General features: G+C 38.1%; 1 protein-coding gene across 1 annotated transcript in view; it reads left to right on the forward strand.

The window, feature by feature from the left end:
- The window catches only part of STRADB (STE20 related adaptor beta), a 31,283-nt gene that overhangs the window by 638 nt on the left and 9,582 nt on the right, over positions 1–21,063 (forward strand). Inside the window, exons 2-4 of the mRNA XM_002749631.6 lie at positions 2,335–2,436; positions 5,882–5,962; positions 18,955–19,054. Coding sequence (XP_002749677.1) covers positions 2,425–2,436; positions 5,882–5,962; positions 18,955–19,054 — 193 coding nt within the window. The 5' untranslated portion in view covers positions 2,335–2,424. The remainder of the gene's footprint in view (positions 1–2,334; positions 2,437–5,881; positions 5,963–18,954; positions 19,055–21,063) is intronic.

Raw genomic sequence — 21,063 nt, forward strand, 5'->3', positions numbered from 1 at the left:
AATGCTCGAGTGTCGTTTTTGTCCTCGGTTTTTCAGTGAAGCGCTGTGTTATTTCCTGCTGGGTTTGTTGTCAAGTACCTTTTCCTCAAAACTTGTAAGAACGTGTAACACAGTGCCTACCTGGTAGCACGGTGCCTGGCACACGGCGCTCAGTAAAGATTTGTTGAAAGCATGAGTCACTAAGCTTGGAAAATTCTCCCGAGCTGTGTGCGTCGCTATGATCTTTAAGATTTTAGAGGTTCCCAAAATCACTTTGGAAAATTACAGTAATTTTAAAGCTCAACAGAGAGTTACATCCAGTTATTTTTGCATTCCCTGTAGCAATGTTGAACGCCTAAATTAACTCAAAACCCGTGTTCTGTGAGTAGATGAGCTCTTGTGGTTTCTACAGAAACTGTTAATCTTTCAGGTTAAAGTTTTCACATGAACCATTCTATTACGGAAGAAATTGAAATTACTTATAAAGCTTTATCGTAGTTGGCGTTTCAGATATACATATGCAAGGGATTGCACTGATGTACTTGTGAATACATTCAGAAATATAGGTCTCTTAAGTATGACTTTTTTTTTAAAGAAAGGGTTTATATTCATATCTCCTGAAAGAGCATGCCAGAGAAAATTATAACAGCAAATCCCCCACCCCCACCCCTTTGCTGGGTGCAGCTGCTGCCTTGACCTCAAAATGTCTTGTAAAATTAACTCTAGTCTGGTGTATCTAAGGCAAAAATCTCTGGGATTAAACCACCCCATAGGGACAAATCCTTTTAGTACTAACAATTCTCACCAGAGTGTGTCTGTTTCTTCTGAGCTTTTCTGAAAAAAAAAAAAAAAAAAAAAAAAAAGACAATGTAATGGAGTTTCAAATTGTTAACACAAAATCGTGACAACTTGCTGATGAGTGAAAAAAGCAGGATACAAAGTCATAGTAACCAGAAAATTTGGTTAACCATGACATTCATAACCTTTCTGCTTTGGGAAGGTCAGATACAAGTGGCCAGGGCCTGTCCGCCTTGATTACCAGTGGGTGTCCACAGTGCCTGACCCATATTAGCCATTCTTTAAACACTTGTGTAATGATTACTTGGCTGTTACAGATTAACAGTGTAATGACTATGGGTGTGTAGTTTCTTCCTCTACTTGGATGTCTCCTTAGAATAGATGGTTAGTAGGAATTTTACTGGGTCAAAAGGTAGAATATTTTCATGATTATTGAAACATTGACAACCTGCTTTCCAAATATGCCTTACCATTTTGTACTGGCATCAGTATATTTGAGTGTACTTTTCAAAGCATAGTTCAAATTGATACAATGTTTGCTAGTTAGGGGCACTTTGAGATGTAACTCATTTGATCTCAGTCACCTGGAAGGTTGACAGGGCAGGCATTGCTTTTCCCCTTTTGTAGCACAGCAAACTCCAATGTCTTAACTTGAGGGTAATGAATGCCAGGTGTCTAAATGATCACAAGCTTTCAGGTCCGTCTTCCTCCCAGTCTCTACCTTTGGTTCATAGTGAACATCCTGAATAAATTCACCTCTTTCCTTAGTAATAAAATTGGATATTGCTTTATTGTTTTTATGGTTTACAAAATCTTCCCTTTCTCATTTTGCTCACATATTTGTAGATGGGTTCATCAAATTTGGGGACTTCATTAAACTGAAATAAGCACAATTTAGATGAAAGATGATGTTGGTTAGATGTAAAGGAATACTCTATACCTGAAAACTTACAAGATTGCCACCCTTTCTATTAGTAAAGGTCTGGAAACCTTCGATGGTGTTTTTGTATGTCCTTGAATTAATTTCCTAGTCTGTTCTTATTCTTTTCCATATTTGCTGGTCAGGGACCCCAAATGATTTAGTAGGTAATTAATCCAATAAGAAAAGAGTTTTGGAAAGTCTTAAAGTTTAGTTATAATACATGGAATCATTGAAAATTCTTGGAGTTTATTTTAAGTGACACCGTGGAGATCAAAAGTGGGTCCAAAATTGGTTTTCTATATTGCTTTCAAATTTGCCCAGCGTTCTTTAAAAAACAAACTGTATAGAAAAGATAGGGAATGTATATGCAAATACTTTGAGGCTTTGGAAATATTCAGAACTTCTTTTCTTTTTCACTCTGCTTCTCTGTTGTTATGTCAGATCCCAAATAATGTTTAGTTGAAAAAATATTCTTTAAAGATGCTTTTCAGGAATGTCTCCTTGTGTCAAGGAGTAGCTGCCTATGTATTGGATGTCAAGAGACAGCTGCCTAAATACTAGATGGGTGTAAGGCAATTAGTTCTTTAAGGAACTTTTATGTGATTCTAAATTATTTTGCTTTTTTTTTTTAATAGTACGATATATCCGCATTTTAAAAGGAAGATAAAACAAAAGCCTTTGGAATAGATGGATTTTTGTCACTTTCTGTGAACTAAAGCGATTCAATGTCTCTTTTGGTAAGTTTTTGTTAACATAGATCTGATTTTGTTCTGTCAGAATAGTTGGATGTTAATGCCAAGTCATAATAAAAGGCATATTCTGATGGGATACTCTTAGGCTCTGAGATGTTGTTTTGACCTGATTGACTTCTGGACTTGTGAAATGAATCACATTCTCATTGAGTCTTTCTTTCTTTCCTAAAGAACTTCCCCTATCTTCTGATAGGCTCATTATTCTAATCCTTTGTCCCATATGTACTTTTTCTCACAGGTGTTACACTTAGATATGCTGCTCATACCTGTTAGCTACGCCTTATCTTTAAAATCTTTCAAAAATTCCTTTTACAAATTTTTGTCTGACCAAAGGCCAAATAGTAAAAATAATTCCTTTGACTTAACTGGAAAAAAATAATTTGGATCAATGTATAATATGAGGTATAGCTGCCAACTGGTTTTTTATTTATATTTAGATCCATGGTATCTACTTTAGATTAAGTAGCTTGAGGACTTTCATTGTATTTTATACATAATATAATATTTGAATAGGGAATACTTATATTAAAACAGTGGTCTTTTAGAAAGTAATGAGTTTACTGAGTGTAGTGGCTCACATCTGTAATCCCAGCATTTTTGGGGGCTAAGGCTAGAGGATCACTTGAACCCAGGAGTTCAAGACCAGTCTAGGCAACGTAGTGAGACCCTGTCTATATAAAATATTAGCCAAATGTGGTGTCACATGCCTGTAGTTTCAGCTACTCAGAAGGCCAAGGTGGGAGGATCACTTGAGCAAGGGATCAAGACTGCAGTGAACTGTGATTGTGCCAATGCATTCTAGCCTGGGTGATAGAGGGAGATCCTGTATGATGATTTGTAGTGTATAAATATTTTCATATATTTCTTTCATAGTTTCAAATTGTGGAAAATTAGCAGGGCAGGTAGCATTATCTTCATTTTCAGTTTGTCTAAGATTGCAAAATATTGGAGCCAGGTATCAGACTCATACCTGCCAATCTATTCTATCAATTACCAAGGCTGAGAGGCAGAACTATGAAGGTAGAAGACTGTATTGTTAGTAATATGGAAAATACATAACACATTTACTTACATGTTTAAAGTAAAGCTTTACGACTTGAAAGAGGAGCTTTATATATCTGGAAAATACACGGAGGTGAAATGCCTTATTCTCTAAAGAAGGGATCAACAAACTTTTCTATAAAGGCCAGATAGTATTTACATGCCCTTTGGTCTTCATTACAGCGATTCTTCTGCTGAAATACTAGCAATAAAGCAGCCATAGGCAATATATAAATGAATGCATGTGTCTGTGTTCCAGTAACACTTTATTCACAAAAACAGGTAGTTGGTCAGATTTGGCTCATGGACCATAGTTAGTTTGCCCTCCCCTCTTCTAAAGGATTACTTAAGATTTACAGTTTTACAAATTGTAAAAATTTGCAAAAAGATAGAAAGCAAAATCAGCAAAGGAAAAAGTATGTGGGATGAAGTTCAAAGGAAACCAGGCACAAGCTTTCAAGAATCTTTCCTCAGTGCTGTTCCATAGGATATGCACAGTTCACCCAGAGTTGTGACATGTGAAATGTTGTCTGCTAGGGAAGCTCATTAGAGACTCGGATTTAAAGTTTTCATCGGGGACTTGTCCTGTGGCACTGTCTGCTAGCAGGTAACAAAATTCCAGTCGCCCAGAAAAAAAGCCAGGTGTTCAGCATAAACCGTATTATTTGAACCAACAGTTGAGACACAATGAGTGATTCTTAGGAAGGGAATCTCTACAAAATCCCAGTTCCCAGATAGGAGCCAAGGATCAAATTTATAAGCAGTTCTTTTCTAATAGCTCTTTTCTAATCGGCCTACTATGTTAATTCTTTTGCACAGTGGTGGTAATGGTTGTTGTGGAAAATTCAAGCTAAATGTTGCAAAAATATATAAATACCAAACAATATATAAATGGCCTGCCTAGCTTGTGGATGTTTTCAATATGAACAACACTAATAAGTGTCTTCAAAAACTGTTTTACTGTAAATGTTATCCACTCTAGGAAGCCATTAGAAACTCTGCAAAGGAATCAGTTGTATGGCTATCTTGACATTGTTAGCATCTGTTCTTCAGGGGGAGTTTTACATAAAACAGTGGGAATATATGCCAAATTTTTGTAATAGATTTATAAAGTATACAGACTGTAGGAATTCAGGTTAAAATAATCGGTAATGTAGGCTAACTGGGAAAATGACTAGTTTGATTAGTGAGAAATTCTGGCATATCTTAAAAGGAAATTTACTTTTAAGTAACTGACTACAAAGTATTAAGTAGACATGAGTAGACGTCATTTGATGTTGTACTTTAATGTTTATATAAAAATAAATGTCCATAAGATGCTTGAAATGAAAAATTTTGAACTGGGCATGGTGTCTCATGCCTATAATTCCAGCACTTTGGAAGGCCAAGGTGGGCAGATCACTTGAGGTAAGGAGTTTGAAATCAGCCTGGCCAACATGGTGAAACCTCATCTCTACTAAAAATAGAAAAATTAGCCGGTTGTGGTGGCAGGTGCCTGTAATCCCAGCTACTCGGGAGGCTGAGGCAGGAGAATTGCTTGAACCCAGAAGGCGGAGGTTACAGTGAGCCGAGATCATGCCATTGCACTCCAGCCTGGGCGACAGTGCAAGACTGTCTCAAAAAAAAAAAAAAAAAATTTTTTTCAAATATTGAAAACATTTTGTTAATAAAGCCTCTCATAAAATGTGTTTATACTTTTCTTTTGACATACTTTTTCTTCCTAAATAGTGTAAAGTCAGCTTCACCCCACTGATTAATGATGTGATAAATCACATGTAGGTGGGTGTTACATTTCTTTATTGGCAATAAATGATAATAGAACCATGGGTTAATATGTAGAAAAATGTAAATTTTGATAATAAAAGTAAGTCTCCTTTAATTTGCTTTGAATTTTAATTAGAGGTGTTATTAGCTTTAGAAACAATTATTTTTTCATTCAATATGTGGCTTAATATGAATAAACATGGTTTCTATATTTAAGATAACAAGGATTAAAATAAAAATAATTATAATGAATACAGCAGAATAATATTTGGCTAAATGTTCAGAAGAAAACCTCAGTGGTATTGACAGTTGGAGTTAAAAATTAACCTCAACAGTTAAAATGAATTATTATCCCCTCTCAAGAAAAGAGAGGGGAAGGATCAGCGATAACACTAAGTGAAATTCTAATGTATATGAAGTTTGTCTGCACGCCCAGCTACTTTTCCCTTCTGTCCCACACTGAGTTACCTCCATGATGTGGATCCTGGCTTCAGTTCCAGGTTCCTGCATGTTGCCCTTCCTCTCTGCCCCCCACTCTAGTCACTAGAAGTTTTTGTATCTACACACCACCCCTTCTTATCCTATAACTTATTTTTCACTTATATAATGTATTTCTGACTTCCAGGATTGTTTCTGCACTTCAAGAACACAAGTTGAATCACTCAGACCTGAAAAACAGTCTGAAACCAGTATCCATCAATACTTGGTAAGAAAATGGGTAGGCTGGATGCAGTAGTTCACTCCTGTAATCCCAGCACTTTGGGAGGTCGAGGCAGGCGGATCACTTGAGCCTAGATGTTCGAGACTAGCCTGGGCAACATAGTGAGATCTCATCTTTAAAAAAAAAAATGGTTGAGTACAATTAATGCTCTAACTTTCCCTTCTGTAATACTATTCCTTCCTGGTTCTCCTCTATTTCTTTTTCTTTACAGGGTCTTTTACTATTTCTCCTTCCTCCTGCCATTTTCCAGGAGTCTATAACTGGCCACTTCTTTTCTTCCTAAAGTGGCTCTCCCTAAGCAGTTTCACCTATTACTATGACTTCAGTTGCTCAGATTTCAGATTGTCTTGGAGTACCACAGGTTTCCTGAGGGGACCCTGGCATCAAGCAGAACCGATGCTTCTCAAATTTTTACCTGCAACCCCAGACTCTTTTTCTGGGCAACAGAAGTGTCTCTAGAATACCTCTGATTGGATTTTTCAAAGGCATCTCTACTCAGTTTGAATAAAACCTTAATCTTCTTTCAAACCCACCAACCCACTGGTATTTCCTACTTTGGCTAATGAAAACTCATCTACTGTGTCATCCTAACTCGAAACTTTATCCTCACATGGCCTCTACCTCTGCCCCCATATTTATTATTCACCAAGTCTTTTGACTCTGTCTCTGAAATGCCCTGGAGTCTGTCCCCTGCTTCACGTGAGCACTGCTACTGCTCAGGTCTCATTATCCCTCACCTGGGCTGTTGCAGATGGACTCGTTGCCTCTAGTCTCCTAGACACACACCTAGTCTCCCACCACTCACATCAGTGTTCAGTACTGCTACCAATACAAGCCTGCTCGTGTCGCTTTCCAGCTTTGAAACTTCCACTGGCTTCCTAAAGCCTATGGGATAATGTCTAAATTAGCATAATATGAGGACTCTTACTGGTGTAGAATATGTCTAATATTAGTTTCATTTCTTGCTGCTGAGGCTTAGCACATACCCTTCTCTCTACTTGAAATACTCTTCGTTCTTTTCTGCCTCTGAAATTCTTCCTCATCCATAAAGAATTGGTTCAAATATTGTATCTATGAAGGCTTTCCACTTACACTTTTTATTTGGCTCTCCTCCCACATGTCTTAGATATGTCGTAGGATATTTCTTTGGGATATCTTCCTCCCCTTATTGCATACTTTATACTGCAATTTTTGCTACAGAAGAACCTACCTTGCAAATGCCTTATTTGCTACAAAATTAGTAAATCCCAGTTAATTTTGCTTATAATTTAACCCAGTCCCATCTTCAGCTGTCTTTATTCTGTTATTTTGTTTTTTATTCATTAATACTGTAAAGGTTTCTAATTACCTGTCTTTTCATAAAATAGGATGTAGTATCTGAGGGTTAAAAAATTTTTTTGGGGGGTACATAGAAGGTGTATATATTTATGGGGTACCTGAGATGTTTTTATACAGGCATATGATATGTAATAATTACATCAGGGTAAATGGGTTATACATCACTTGACACATAAATCATTTCTTTGTGTTATAAACATTCGAATTATGTACTTAGTTATTTTTAAATGTACAATAAATTGTTGACTATAGTCTGTTGTGCTAACAAATACTAGACCTTATTCTATCTAACTATATTTTTGTATTCATTAACCATCTCCACTCTGCCCCCCACCCCTTCTTGGCCTCTATTCTGTATCTCCATGAGTTCAATTGTTTTAATTTTTAGTTCCCACAAGCGAGTGAGAACATGTTAAGTTTGTCTTTCTGGGCCTGCCATATTTCACTTAACATAATGTCCTTCACTTCCATCCATATTGTTGCAAATGGTAGTATCTCATTCTTTTTTATGGCTAAATAGTATTCCATTGTATATATGTACCACATTTTCTTTATCCATTCATCTGTTGATGAACACTTAGGTTTCTTCCAAATCTTGGCTATTGTCAATAGTGCTGCAATAAACATGGGTGTGCATATATCTCTTCAATATGCTGATTTCTTTTCTTTTGGGTGTATACCTATCAGAATGATTGCTGAATCATATGGTAGGTTTTTTTTAAATTTTTTGAGGAACCTCCATACTGTTCTCCATAGTGGTTGTACTAATTTGCATTATCACCAACAACATATGAGGATTCCCTTTTTTCCGTATCCTTGCCAGCATTTGTTATTGCTTGTCTTTTTGATAAAAGCCATTTTAACTGGGATCAGATGATATCCCCTTGTAGTTTTGATTTGCATTTCTCTGGTGATCAGTGATGTTAAGCACTTTTTCATATACCTATTTGCCATATGGATGTCATCTTTAAAAAAAATTAATTTTTTTCAGACAGCATCTTGCTCTACCACCCAGGCTGTAGTGCAGTGGTATAATTGTAGCTCACTGCAGCCTTGAACTCCTGATCTCAAGCAATCCTTTCACCTCAGGTTATTGATGAGCCAGGACTATAGGCCTGTCCTATGACACCCAGCTAGATGAGGTCTCACTATGTTGGCTGGGCTGGTCTTGAACTCCTGTCCTCAAATGATCCTCTCACCTCAGTCTCCCAAAGTATTGGGTTTACAGGTGTGAGCCATATGCCCGGAACTATATGTCTTCTTTTGAGAAATGTCTATTCAGATCTTTTGCCCATTTTTAAATCCGATTGTTAGATTTTAAAAATTTGATTGTTTGAGCTCCTTATAAATTCTAGTTATTAATACCTTGTCAGGTGGGTAATTTACAAATATTTTCTCCCATTTCGTGGGTTGTTTCTTCACTTTGTTGATTATTGCTGTGCAGAAGATTTTTAACTGGCTGTGATCACATTTGTCTATTTTTGCTTGATTGCCTCTACTTTTGTGGTATTACTCAATAAATCTTTGACCAGATCAATTTCCTGGACAGCTTTCTCAATGTTTTCTTATAGTAGTTTCATAGTTTGAGATCTTAGATTTAAGTCTTTAATCCATTTTATTTTATTTTTTAATATAGCAAGAGATAGGGGTCTACTTTTATTCTTCTGCATATGAATATTCAGTTTTCTCAACACCATTTATTGAAGAGACTGTCTTTTCCTCAGTGCATGCTCTTTGCACCTTTGTCAAAAATGAGTTCACTGTAGATGTGTGAATTTATTTCTGAGTTTTCTGTTCTTTTCCATTGGTCTGTGTGTCTGTTTGTATACGAGCACTATGCTGTTTTGGTTACAATAGCTCTGTAGTATAATCTGAAATCAGGTAATGTGATTCCTCCAGTTTTGTTATTTTTGCTTAGGATTATATAATGACCTTCTATGTCTCTTTTTATAAATTTTGCCTTGAAATTTATTTTGTCTGATACATATATATATCTCAACTCCTGTTCTTTTTTTGATTTATATTTATATGGAATATTTTTCTTCAACTCTTTATTTTCAGTCTATATGTGTCTTTATAGGTGAAGTATGTTTCTTATAGGCAACAGATCATTGAATCTTTTTTAAGTAATCCATTCAGCTACTCTGTGTTTTCATTGGAAAGTTTAATCCATTGACATTCAGTGTTACTATTGATAAGTAAGGACTTAACTACTGGCTTTGTTGTTTGTTTTGTGTTCTCTCCCTCCCTTCCCCTCTCCTTCCCTCCCTCCCTCCTTCTTCCTTCCTGTCTTCTTCCTTTTTGTGAAGTTGATTTTCTCTGGTGGTGTATTTTAGTTTCTTTTTTTTTTTTATATATATGTGTTGTAGATTTTGTGATTTGAGGTTACCATGAGGCTTGCAAATGACATCTTATAATGTTATTTTAAACTGACAACACTGATTGCAAACACATACAGGCAATGAGAGAACTAACAAAAACTCTACACCTTAACTTTGTTCCTCCTGTTTTTTAACTTTTTGTGGTTTCTATTTATATCTTCTGTTTTTTTTTTTTTTTTTTTTTTTTTAAGATGGAGTTTTGCTCTTCTTGTCCATGCTGTAGTGCAATCGTGCTATCTCAGCTCACCACAACCTCTGCCTCCCAGGTTCAAGCGATTCTTCTGCCTCAGCCACCCAAGTAGCTGGGATTACAGGCATGCACCACCATACCTTGCTAATTTTGTTTTTTTAGTAGAGATGGGGTTTCTCCACATTGGTCAGGCTATTCTCGAACTCCCAACCTCAGGTGATCCACCCACCTCAGCCTCCCGAAGTGCTGGGATTACAGACGTGAGCCACTGCACCTGGCCTTATATCTTCTTCTTCTGTTGTGAATAGGTATTGTAGTTATTATTTTTGATAGGTTCATCTTTTAGTCTTTCTACTCAAGGTATGAGTCGTTTACACACCACAGTTACAATACTGTTTTTATCTGTGTAGTTATTATTACCAGTGACTTTTATACCTTCAGATAATTTCTTATTGCTCATTAACATCCTTTCTTTCAGATTGGAGAATGCCCGTTAGCATTTCTTGTAGGAGAGGTCTAGCATTGATGAAATCCCTCAGCTTTTGTTGTTTGGGAACGTCTTTATTTTTCCTTTCATGTTTGAAGGACATTTTTAATGATAAACTATTCTATAAAAGTTTTTCCTTCAGCACATTAAATATGTTATATTATTCTCTTGGCCTGTAAGGTTTCCACTAACAAGTCTGCTGCAAGATGTATTGGAGCTCCTTTATATGTTCTTTTCTTTTTTCTTATTTCTTTTAGGATCCCTTCTTTATGCTAGACCATTGGAAATTTGATTGTTAAATGTCTTTTTTGGGTTAAATATGCTGGGTGTTCCATAACCATCTTATACTTGGATATTGATATCTTTCTCTAGGTTTGGAAAGTTCTCTATTCTGATACCTTTCTCTACCTGCTCGCCAAGGCCACTAACTCTTAGATATGCCCTTTTGATGTTGTTTTCTAGATCTTGTAGATGTGCTTCATTCATTCATATTATTTTTTCTTTTGTCTTCTCTGTGTATTTATTTGGTTGCAATAATTATTTTTTATATACTTTAAGTTTTGGGGTACACGTGCAGAACATGCAGGTTTGTCACGTAGTGGTTTATGGCATCCACCCCATCATCTACATTAGGTGTTTCTCCTAATACTATCCCTTCCCTATCCCCCGACCTCCTGCTAACTCTCCCGTAGCCCCTCACCGCTGAACAGGCCTCAGTTTGTGATGTTTCCCTCCCTGTGTCCATGTGTTCTCATTGATCAGCACCCACTTATGAGTGAGAACATGCAGTATTTGGTTTTCTGTTCTTGTGTCAGTTTGCTGAGAATGGTGGTTTCCAGCTTTATATATGTCCCTACAAAGGACAGGAACTCATCCTTTTTTATGGTTGCATAGTATTCCATGGTGTATATGTGCTGTATTTTCTTTATCCAGTCTATCATTGATGGGCATTTGGGTTGGTTCCAAGTCTTTGCTATTGTAAACAGTGATGCAATAAACATAAGTGTGTATGTGTCTTTATAATAGAATGATTGATAATCCTTTGGGTGTATACCCAGTAATGGGATTGCTGGGTCAAATGGTATTTCTAGTTCTAGATCCTTAAGGAATCGCCACAGTGTCTTCCACAATGGTTGAACTAATTTACACTCCCACCAACAGTGTAAAAGCATTCCCATTTCTCCATATCCTCTCCAGCATCTGTTGTCTCCTGATTTTTTAATGAATGCCATTCTAACTGGAGTCAGATGGTATCTCAATATGGTTTTGATTTTCATTTCTCTCATGAGCAGTGATGATGAGCATTTCTTTGTATGTTTATTGGCTGCATAAATGTCTTCTTTTGAAAGGTGTCTGTTCGTGTCCTTCACCCACTTTTTGATGGGGTTGTTTTTTTTTCTTGTAAATTTGTTTAAGTTCTTTGTAGATTCTGGATATTAGCCCTTTGACAGATGGGTAGATTGCAAAAATTTGTTCCCATTCTGTTGGTTGCCAGTTCACTCCAATGATGGTTTCTTTTACTGTGCAGAAGCTCTTGAGTTTAATTAGACCCCATTTTTCTATTTTGGCTTTTGGTATTTTAGTCATGAAGTCTTTGCTCATGCCTATGTCCTGAATGGTATTCCTTAGGTTTTCTTCTAGGGTTTTTATGATGTTAGGTCTTATGTTTAAATCTTTAATCCATCTGGAGTTAATTTTGTATAAGGTATAAGAAAGGGATCCAGTTTCAGTTTTCTGCATATGGCTAGCCAGTTTTCCCAACACCATGTATTAAATAGGCAATCCTTTCCTCATTGCTTGTTTTTGTTGGTTTATCAAAGATCAGATGGTTGTAGATGCATGGTGTTATTTCTGATGCCTCTGTTATGTTCCATTGGTCTGTATCTCTGTTTTGGTACCAGTGCCATGCTGTTTTGATTAATGTAACCTTGTAGTATAGTTTGAAGTCAGGTAGCATGCTATGTGGGCTCTTTTTTTGGTTCCATATGAAGTTTAAGGAGGTTTTTTTTTTTTTTTCTAATTCTGTGAAGAAAGTCAATGGTAGCTTGTTGGGGGATAGCATTCAGTCTCTAAATTACTTAGGGCAGTATGGCCATTTGCAAGATATTGCTTCTTCCTAATCATGAGCATGGAATGTTTTTCCATCTGTTTGTGTCCTCTCTTACTTCCTTGAGCAGTGGTTTGTAGTTCTCCTTGAAGATGTCCTTCACATCCCTCGTTAGTTGTATTCCTAAGTATTTTATTCTGTTAGTAGCAATTGTGAATGGGAGTTCACTCATGATTTGGCTCTCTGTTTTTCTGTTATTTGTGTATAGGGATGCTTGTGATTTTTGCACATTGATTTGGTATCCCGAGACTTTGCTGAAGTTGCTTATCAGCCTAAGGAGATTTTGGGCTGACAATGGGGTTTGCTAAATATACAGTCATGTTATCTGCCAATAGAGACAATTTGACTTCCTCTTTTCCTAATTGAACACTGTTTATTTATTTCTTCTCTGTGTATTTTCAATAAAAGATCTCCTTTAATCTCACTAATTCTTTTTTCTGTTTGATCAGTTCTGCTATTGAGAGACTCTCATGCATTCTTCAGTATGTCAGATGAATTTTTCAGTTCCAGAATTTGCTTGATTTTTAAAAAATTCTTTCAATCTCTTTTCTTAAATTTATTTGATGAGAAACTGATTTCCTTCTCTGTGTCATCTTGAAATTTGTTGAGCTTCCTCAAAACAGCTATTTCAAATTCTCTGTGTGAAAGGTCACATATCTCTGTCACTCCAGGATTGGTCACTGGTACCTTATTTTGCTCATTTGTTGAAGTCATGTTTTCCTAGATGTTCTTGATGTTTGTGGATATTCATTAATGTCTGGGCATTGAAGAGTTAGGTATTTATTGCAGTCTTTGAAGGCTACAGTAAGTAGTTGTTTTTGGAGACCTAATATTGTAGTCTTTGAAGATTTACTTGTACCCATACTTCTTGAGAAGGCTTTCCAAGTATTTACAGGGAATTGAGTATTGTGATCTAAGTCTTCGGTCACTGCAACTATATTAGCAGTAGGGATCACCTCACTCAAGCCCAGCAACACTGTGACTCTTGCAGACTCATAGACGTACCATCTTGGTGGTCTTGGGTAAGGTCTGAGAGAATTGACCTTGATTACCGGGCAGGGAATCTCATTCTCTTCTCTTACTTTTCCCCCAAACAACAGCTGGGCGAGGCACCCTGTTGCCACCACCACTAGAACTGCACTGGGTCAGACCTGAAGCTCAGCACAGCACTCAGTCTTGCTCCAGGCCTACAGCTACCACTGTCCAGCTAGATGTTCACCCAAAGACCAAGGGCTCTTTACTCAGCAGATGTTGAATTCAGCCAGGCTTGTGTCCTTCTCTTCAGGGCAGTGAGTTCCCCACCTGGCCCTAGGTTGGTCCAGAAATGCCTTGTGGAAGCCAGAGCCATGGGTCAGGAACCTTAGGAATCTGCTTTGTGCTGTATTCTACTGCAGCTGAGATGGCACCTAAACTACAGGCAAACTTCCCTCTCCTTTCCTCAGGCAGAAGGAGTCTCTCCCCATGGCCACCATTGTCCCAGGCCTGTGGTAAGTCCTGCCTAGCTACTGCCAGTGTTCACTTGAGACCCAAGAGCTCTTCACTCAGCTTGTGCTGAATGTTGCCAGGCCTGGGTTTCTCCCTCAGGGCAGTGGGCTACCCTTTGGCCCAGGGCGAGTCCAGAAATGCTATCCAGGAGCCAAGGCCTGGAATCTGGGACCCCAGGAGTCTGCTTGGTGCTCTAGCCTATTGTGGCTGAGCTGGTACCCAAGCTGCAAAACCAGGCTCCCTTTACTCTCCCCTCTCCTCTACTCAGACAGAAAGAGCCTCTTTCCTGTGACCACCATAGGTGGGAATGTGCTGGTTCACACCTGAAGCCAGCATGGCCCTGAGTTTTACCCAAGGCCCACAGCAAGTACTACCTGGCTACTGTTGATGTTTATTTGAAGCCCAAGGGCTTGAATAAATCAGTTCTGGATCCTGCCAGAACTAGGTCCTTCCCTTCATGGGAGCAGTTTTCCTTCTGGCCCACAGTGTATCTAGAAATGTTGTCCAGGAGCTAGGGCTTGGAATGGGGGCCTCAGTGCTTGGTGCCCTGTTCTTCTGTGGCTGACCTGGTATCCAAGTTGCAAGACAAAGTTCTCTTTATTCTTACCTTTCCTCTCCTTTTCTTAAGGTGAAGGAAGGAATCTCCTGAAGCTGCAAGCTGCAGTGCCTGGGGTTGGAAGAGGGATGACATAAGCACTCCCTTGGCCACCCTGGCTGGCGTCTCACTAGGTCATGGGCTCCCCGAGTTCACTGGCTTCGAGCCAAGTATGGCACCAGGAATTGCCCTGGAATTGCAGTCCTTGTGGTGGAGACTACCTTTCAAGCTTATTTAGGACTCCAGAGGACTTCAGCCTGTGGTGGCAGACAAGCTTGCTGGAATTCAGGTTCCAACTGCTGGGATGGGTGATTCCCCTCTGGTTAAGGCCGAGCTAAATGCTCCTTCCTTGGTCACTGGCTTAATTCTTCCATGTTGCTTTCTGCTGTGATAGGCAGCACTGAGTTCCACTGCAAAGTCCCACAATCACTGCGGTCTCCCTCCTCAGGGGAGGCATCAGCTCTTCAAGACTATCTTTCCTAACCTGTTCAGTGCCTCTTTCAGCCATAGGAAGTTAAAACAAGGTACTGTGATCACTCATCTGAGTTTTTATTCTTACAAAGGTGCTTTCTTGTGTGGATAGTTGTTCAATTTGGTGTTCCTGAAGGGTGAGGGAAGATTGCTGGAGGGTTCTATTTAGCCATCTTTGTCCATCTACCTCCCAGTCTGAGTTTTAATTCAGGTAATACCCTTTGGGTGAGGCAGAAAGTAAAGTGACTCTTGTCTCCATGCTGTTACTGAGAGAGAGGCCAAGAACTAAGCAAATGTTCACAGGTGCTACCTGAATCCTGCAAACCTCCAGGTTGGAGCCATTTTATTATTTAAGGATTGAAATGTCACATATCTCTCTGTTAGTAGAGTTAGATTAAAATCTTGAGTGAGAGAAGCAGAAGCATTAATCTGTATGTTCATGTGGAGAAATAAATTGGAAAAGTTGTATACTGTAAGTTGACACCAGCTGGAAACTGGTGCCTGATGACTAGAAAAACTTTGCTGTGCACTGAGTGATGCTGTAAAACATCATCTGTTGTCTTTTCTTTGGACTGCTTGTTCTCCATTGACCTGGACTTTATAGATAGGATTTTTATGTTAAGATATCATGTTTGGAGGATAGTCTGGTTTTCCAAGTCACTTATATCTACTGTAACTTTGGAAACCCCTCTATCTGTAGGAAAATTCCTTTGCAAATGAAAGGCTGTGATGTTTGAGTTGAGATGCTGCTTTTCAAAATAATGCAATTTTAACATTACAGGGATTCATGAGAGGCCATTTAATCTAATTTTCAACTTATGTAGGGAGTGTTCTGTATAATATCTGAGAGTTCATTGTAGAAAGTTAAATAAAAAGAGCTTCATCATAGAAAAATAGAAACATACAGAAAGGTATATTTCACCACAAGTAAAAATCTGGCAGAATTTCTCTGAAAACACTTCATTGGGTTGATTATTGAACCATGATGTAGGGTCTGTTTCTCAGCTTCTTAGGATCAGAAACTGGATTTAGTAGGCAAACCTAGAGTGGATCCATATTTCAATATCGGATCCATATTTTAATATCAGATTCACATTAATCAAGCTTATTATAAACCCAGTCTCCCAGTGCCAGAGGAAAAGGTGCCCTTACATCATATCATCAGTCCACTCTTTCCTCATAGAAAAGTTGCATGGGAAACCAAGTCATAGTTAGAAGCAATTTAATATATAATGGAGAAGTAATGACAGCTGTCAAAGTACTTGAAATTCATATCACAGTACTTCCTTTTGCTGCAAGCAGACATTTGTGGGCATCAAAACTTTTCTTTTTCTAGCCTTCTAATTGCTGACCATTCCCTCTTCACTTCCAGTTCTTGTACCTCCCAGTAGCTCAACTGCTGTCAATGGTGGTCACCTAACCTCTGAAATATATCAATGGAGAGAGGGTGATGGAAAGAGGCAGCTTGATGCCTGAGTCACACTTGGATGGCACCAGTTACTCCATATTCTTTGGCTGAACTGAAATTGATTTCCTGGAGCTTCTGTCTGTCGATCTCAGCTCTTCTCACTGAACAATTGTTTGCCCTTGTATATTAGTCTTTTAGTCACTTACAAATGGCAACTATATATATTCTTAATATTTTTTTTCCAGATTAAGTATTTCCAATTCCTTCATTGATGCTGGAAGCTTCACCAACTTGGTTGGTCTTCTCTAGGCATCACCATTTTACAGTTCCCTCTTAAATTGTGGTGTCTCAGTTATCCATGGTGCTCCAGATACTAACTAATCATTTCAGAATACAGTGAGACTCTTGACTCTTCCAGTCTGCTTAATTTTGCTTCTGTTAATGTAGCTCGATATTGTGCCTTTATCTAACAATCTCTCTTATGCTATTGACTGAAACCTCCAAGTCATAAATCTGGTATTCTCAATTTTGTATTTACATCATTGATTTTTTTTTTTAAACAAAACTTAAGTGTAAGGTTTTGCATTTATCCTCGTAAAATTTTACTGATCTGGGCCCATTCTTTTAGCTGCTCAGGAAGATTGTGAGTCCTGCCTTTTTTTTTTTTTTGTAATTAACTATGCCCAGCAGTGCATGATCCGTACTTTTTCTTTTTTCAAGCCAGCCTTTTCCATTTTCAGGAAGTCATTAAAAAGTTTAACAGAACCAAGGCAGGGACTTTGCCATAATTTTTGCTTTCTGTCATCTAACTGGTCATCAGATGAAAAAGAGAAGTGAGGTTAGTGTGAGACGATTTACTCTTAGTAAACTTGTTTTTTTTTCTTGTGATTACCGTGTGTCCATAATTCACCTACCTAATAATTTGATCTCTGACTTTATTGGGCAGCAGCAGCAAGCTTGCCCCTTTGTAGTTTTCTCCCTTTTGGAAAATTGGGTCATGGTTTGCTACTTCTATTGTGGTTTTTCATCTGAGTTCTACCGTATTTGCAAACTTAATATCCTAAATGTAATTGCCCTGGGCCTGGAGGTTTCAACCTATTTAAAACAACCTGTTTAGAGCTCTGAATACTTACTTACAACATATGTGTCCCTTCTGGTTTAAATAAGTCTAATTCCCTAATGGAACAGATGGAAGCAAAATAGAGGCTGATTAGTTCTGATTTTAATCCATCACCCAGTAACATTATGCCATTATTTTCAAGTAGTGAGCTATAAACCTTAGTTCATTATGTCTCTCTAGCCTTCCTGACAGGCTTACAGGTTGATATCACTTAAAAAATTTTTTGAGCTGTTATATGTTCAGTCTCTTTTATATAGTCTTTAAATCTGAGTTTATCTGAAGACTACCTGTTTTAAAGAAACGAAATTGCTTCCACCAGATTGTAAAGAGGCAGAAAAGAAACTAAATTTCTTTATTTTGATTTGTTTTCTCCTCAGGATTATTTCCAATTGTATAGTAGAATTTCTTATTACATTCTTTCATTCCTCTTGAGCAGTAGTCACCCTTATTCATCTTTAGCCATGGGTTTATAATTCCTTTTTTCCTGCTCTCTTAAAAGTTTCAGGAACATTTAATCATGTCACTGTTTCAAGCTCCATCTCTGTCTCTTGAATAAAAAGATTCAAGAATGTGAAAAGTGGTTAACATAATACCTAGCATATAGTAATGCGATTTTTCCTCTTCCTTCCCCTCCATCTTGACGGCAGTAGCAAGAATTCCTGCCACCTGTCTATAGAGGCTCCTAAGTGTCCTTTGGAGTACTTACGTCATTTGGGAGACCCTCATGGCTATCATATGAAGCCAGTGGTTTAGGCTTCTTTATCATGCATCCATGTTATTTCACTGTCACTGTATTCAAGTGCAAACCTGATTCTCACTCCAGAACACACCATGAGACCTCCTATGAGTTCTTAGTCATTCACTTAGGAGGTCTATCTCCTTTGACTTTTCTTTCTGACCTTCCATCTGATTCATCTTGCAAAAAGCTTCAGCAGTTCTAATAGGCTGCAGTCTGGAAATTGTTCCGTGACTGTTAACATATCCTCTAGCAGAGTATGTATCTTGTGCAAAATATGGATGTAGCTTGAAGTGAGAGCACAAGTGTAGACTATCCCTCACAGGTCCCTGCAGCCCTTTACTTGATACGTTTGTCAACTATCCTGAAGAATTAACAATTCTTAGCAACTCCTAAACATTTTACTGAAAATTACACTGGAAAGTATTCCTTGCTGTCTGTACATCTGCTTTTCCTGCCCTCTCCATAGGCTAACAGCTTTCTAGCTAAAATCAGTGAGAAATTGGTAAATTCCTTTTAGATCTTAAAATAGTCACTTAAGCCACCTTGTAGTACCTTTCTAATGAGCACTTGTGTGTTTGAAAATATGAGTGTTTTACATTGGGGCAGGGAGACAAAAAGTTCATCTATTTTGTTTTTATCTTTAAAAACAAATGCAGGTCGATGAGCCGACCCTTTCCTGGTCACCTCCATCCACAAGAGCCAGTGAAGTAGTATGTTCCACCAACGTTTCTCACTACGAGCTCCAAGTAGAAATAGGTAATAATCCTGGATTTCTAATTGACCCTTCAGTGCTAGAAATTAAATTGATGACAAAAAGATTATTTTGTAGGCTAGTCGTTTTCTCCAGCATAAAACTAGATGTTAATTGTGTCAGTCAAGTGGATTCAATTAATTTATTGACTATCTTAAAATAATGACAGACTTTTTCAAGATTACTGTCTAGAGTTTTTACTTTTTCATTGAAGTACATTTAGATGAGGAAGACACTAAATACTTCTTATTTGTGTGTTTATGGTGGGAAGCATCTATTTTATGGGTATAATTTTTTCCGTGTATGAAGTAAAATCAAGTCATGTAAATATTTTTAGTCACAATCCTTTAGCTATTGCTTCTTAGTTTAAAATTTTACCTGAAATCTCATTTGTAGTAGAAAGCTTTTTCAGTTAAGTGTGGAATAGGATGGGTTGTTTATAGCTTTACATATGTGAAACATTTGCTCTGGATATTCAGAAACATCTATTAAACACTACACATTGGTGATTGTATAGTGCTAGGAAGACAAAGCATGGTAGAATGCTTGGAGTTTACATCATCTCTGAGAAGATAAAGACACAATATAGCTTTGTTTTATGCACTGGAGGGTACTGTAGTAGAGGTATGTCCTAAGTGTTATGGGAATGGAGAAGATGGAGCATCTAATGAACCACCTCTGGGAGATAAGAGAGATGGCAAAAAGGGGCTGGATCTTGAATGAGGAAGAGTTTGCTAGGTATTCTAGTCATAGGTTTTGTTACAGACAACATAAACAATCCTGGCTAACTTAAGTGAAAAAGGAATTTCACAGAATTATTGGCTAGAGAAATAAGCTTGGAAGAAGCCAAGAGAAGCTGTGTGATGAGGACTAGGACTGTGAAACAGGAGCAGCCTAGTGAGTATTCTGCCCGCCGCCAGACGCTGGCCCACTGCAGGGAGCTCTGACAACTGCTGCTGCTTTGTCCTTCACTCCATGCTCCAGTTGGCCAATCATAGGTCACATGCCAGGGTCAAGGAGACTAAGGGAGTGTAAGGATCTGACCTTTTCTGAAATAGCACATAGTGGCAAATGACCCAAAATTAGAAAGGAGTTTCAGATGGTGCCAATTCTAAAAAGGGAAAAAGATGTTTACCTCAGTAAATGACTGAGGAAGGATAGTTAGAGGGAGAATACCATACAGTTCCTTTGTGACTACAAGTGGGAACAAGGGGAGAGTAGGCAGAGATAGGAGATGAATCTGGAAAGGCAGGTTTGGAACACGTTGTAAAGGACTTCATGTAGTGGGTTTAGAATGACCTCCACAACCTACCCTTCTTATGACTCAGAGGATTTAAGTTGGAAATTTGGAATTTATTGTCCTTCTTCTAGAGAGACATTGTGGAATCATGATGACAGTAATAGCATCTAACAGGCATTACGGTGAACATTTACTATGCATTTTTTTCCTTTAACACTTTACCACTCCCATTTTGTAGATGAGGACCCCAAGGCGTTGAGACAGTCATACAGTTAGTGATTTGAAACCATATCTTTCTGACTATAGGATCTAAGCTCTCAGCTGCCACACTGTAGGATCTGCTGTTGATAAAATGCCAAATTTATAACAACTCAGGCAACAGTCAGGAAGATATAGTAGATCAGCCATGCAAAACCAGAAGTATCATCTTCATTACCTGTGTCTTTTAAAAAAATTACTGCACCTATATTCCATCACAGAGCTACTGAACCAAGGTTTCTGGGGAGTGGGGCCAAGGCAGAGGCATTTTAAAGTAGTTCCCTCAGTAATTGTGGCATGTGCTATGGCTGAGAATGCAGGGCATATGAGGGAGTCACTGCATACATCCAGGTCGAGAGGACAGGGCTCAAACCAAGTCAGTGACTCTGACACTGTGGGGAGGAGATGAATTTGAGATTAACTTCATTTCAAAAATAAAACTGACAAAATTCGGTACCATGGAGAGAGGGAGGGAACTAACGTTTATTGGGTGGATATTAGTAGGTGCCACTCTAG

The sequence above is a fragment of the Callithrix jacchus genome, chromosome 6 (assembly GCF_049354715.1).
Source record: "Callithrix jacchus isolate 240 chromosome 6, calJac240_pri, whole genome shotgun sequence".
NCBI classification, from domain to species: domain Eukaryota; kingdom Metazoa; phylum Chordata; class Mammalia; order Primates; family Cebidae; genus Callithrix; species Callithrix jacchus.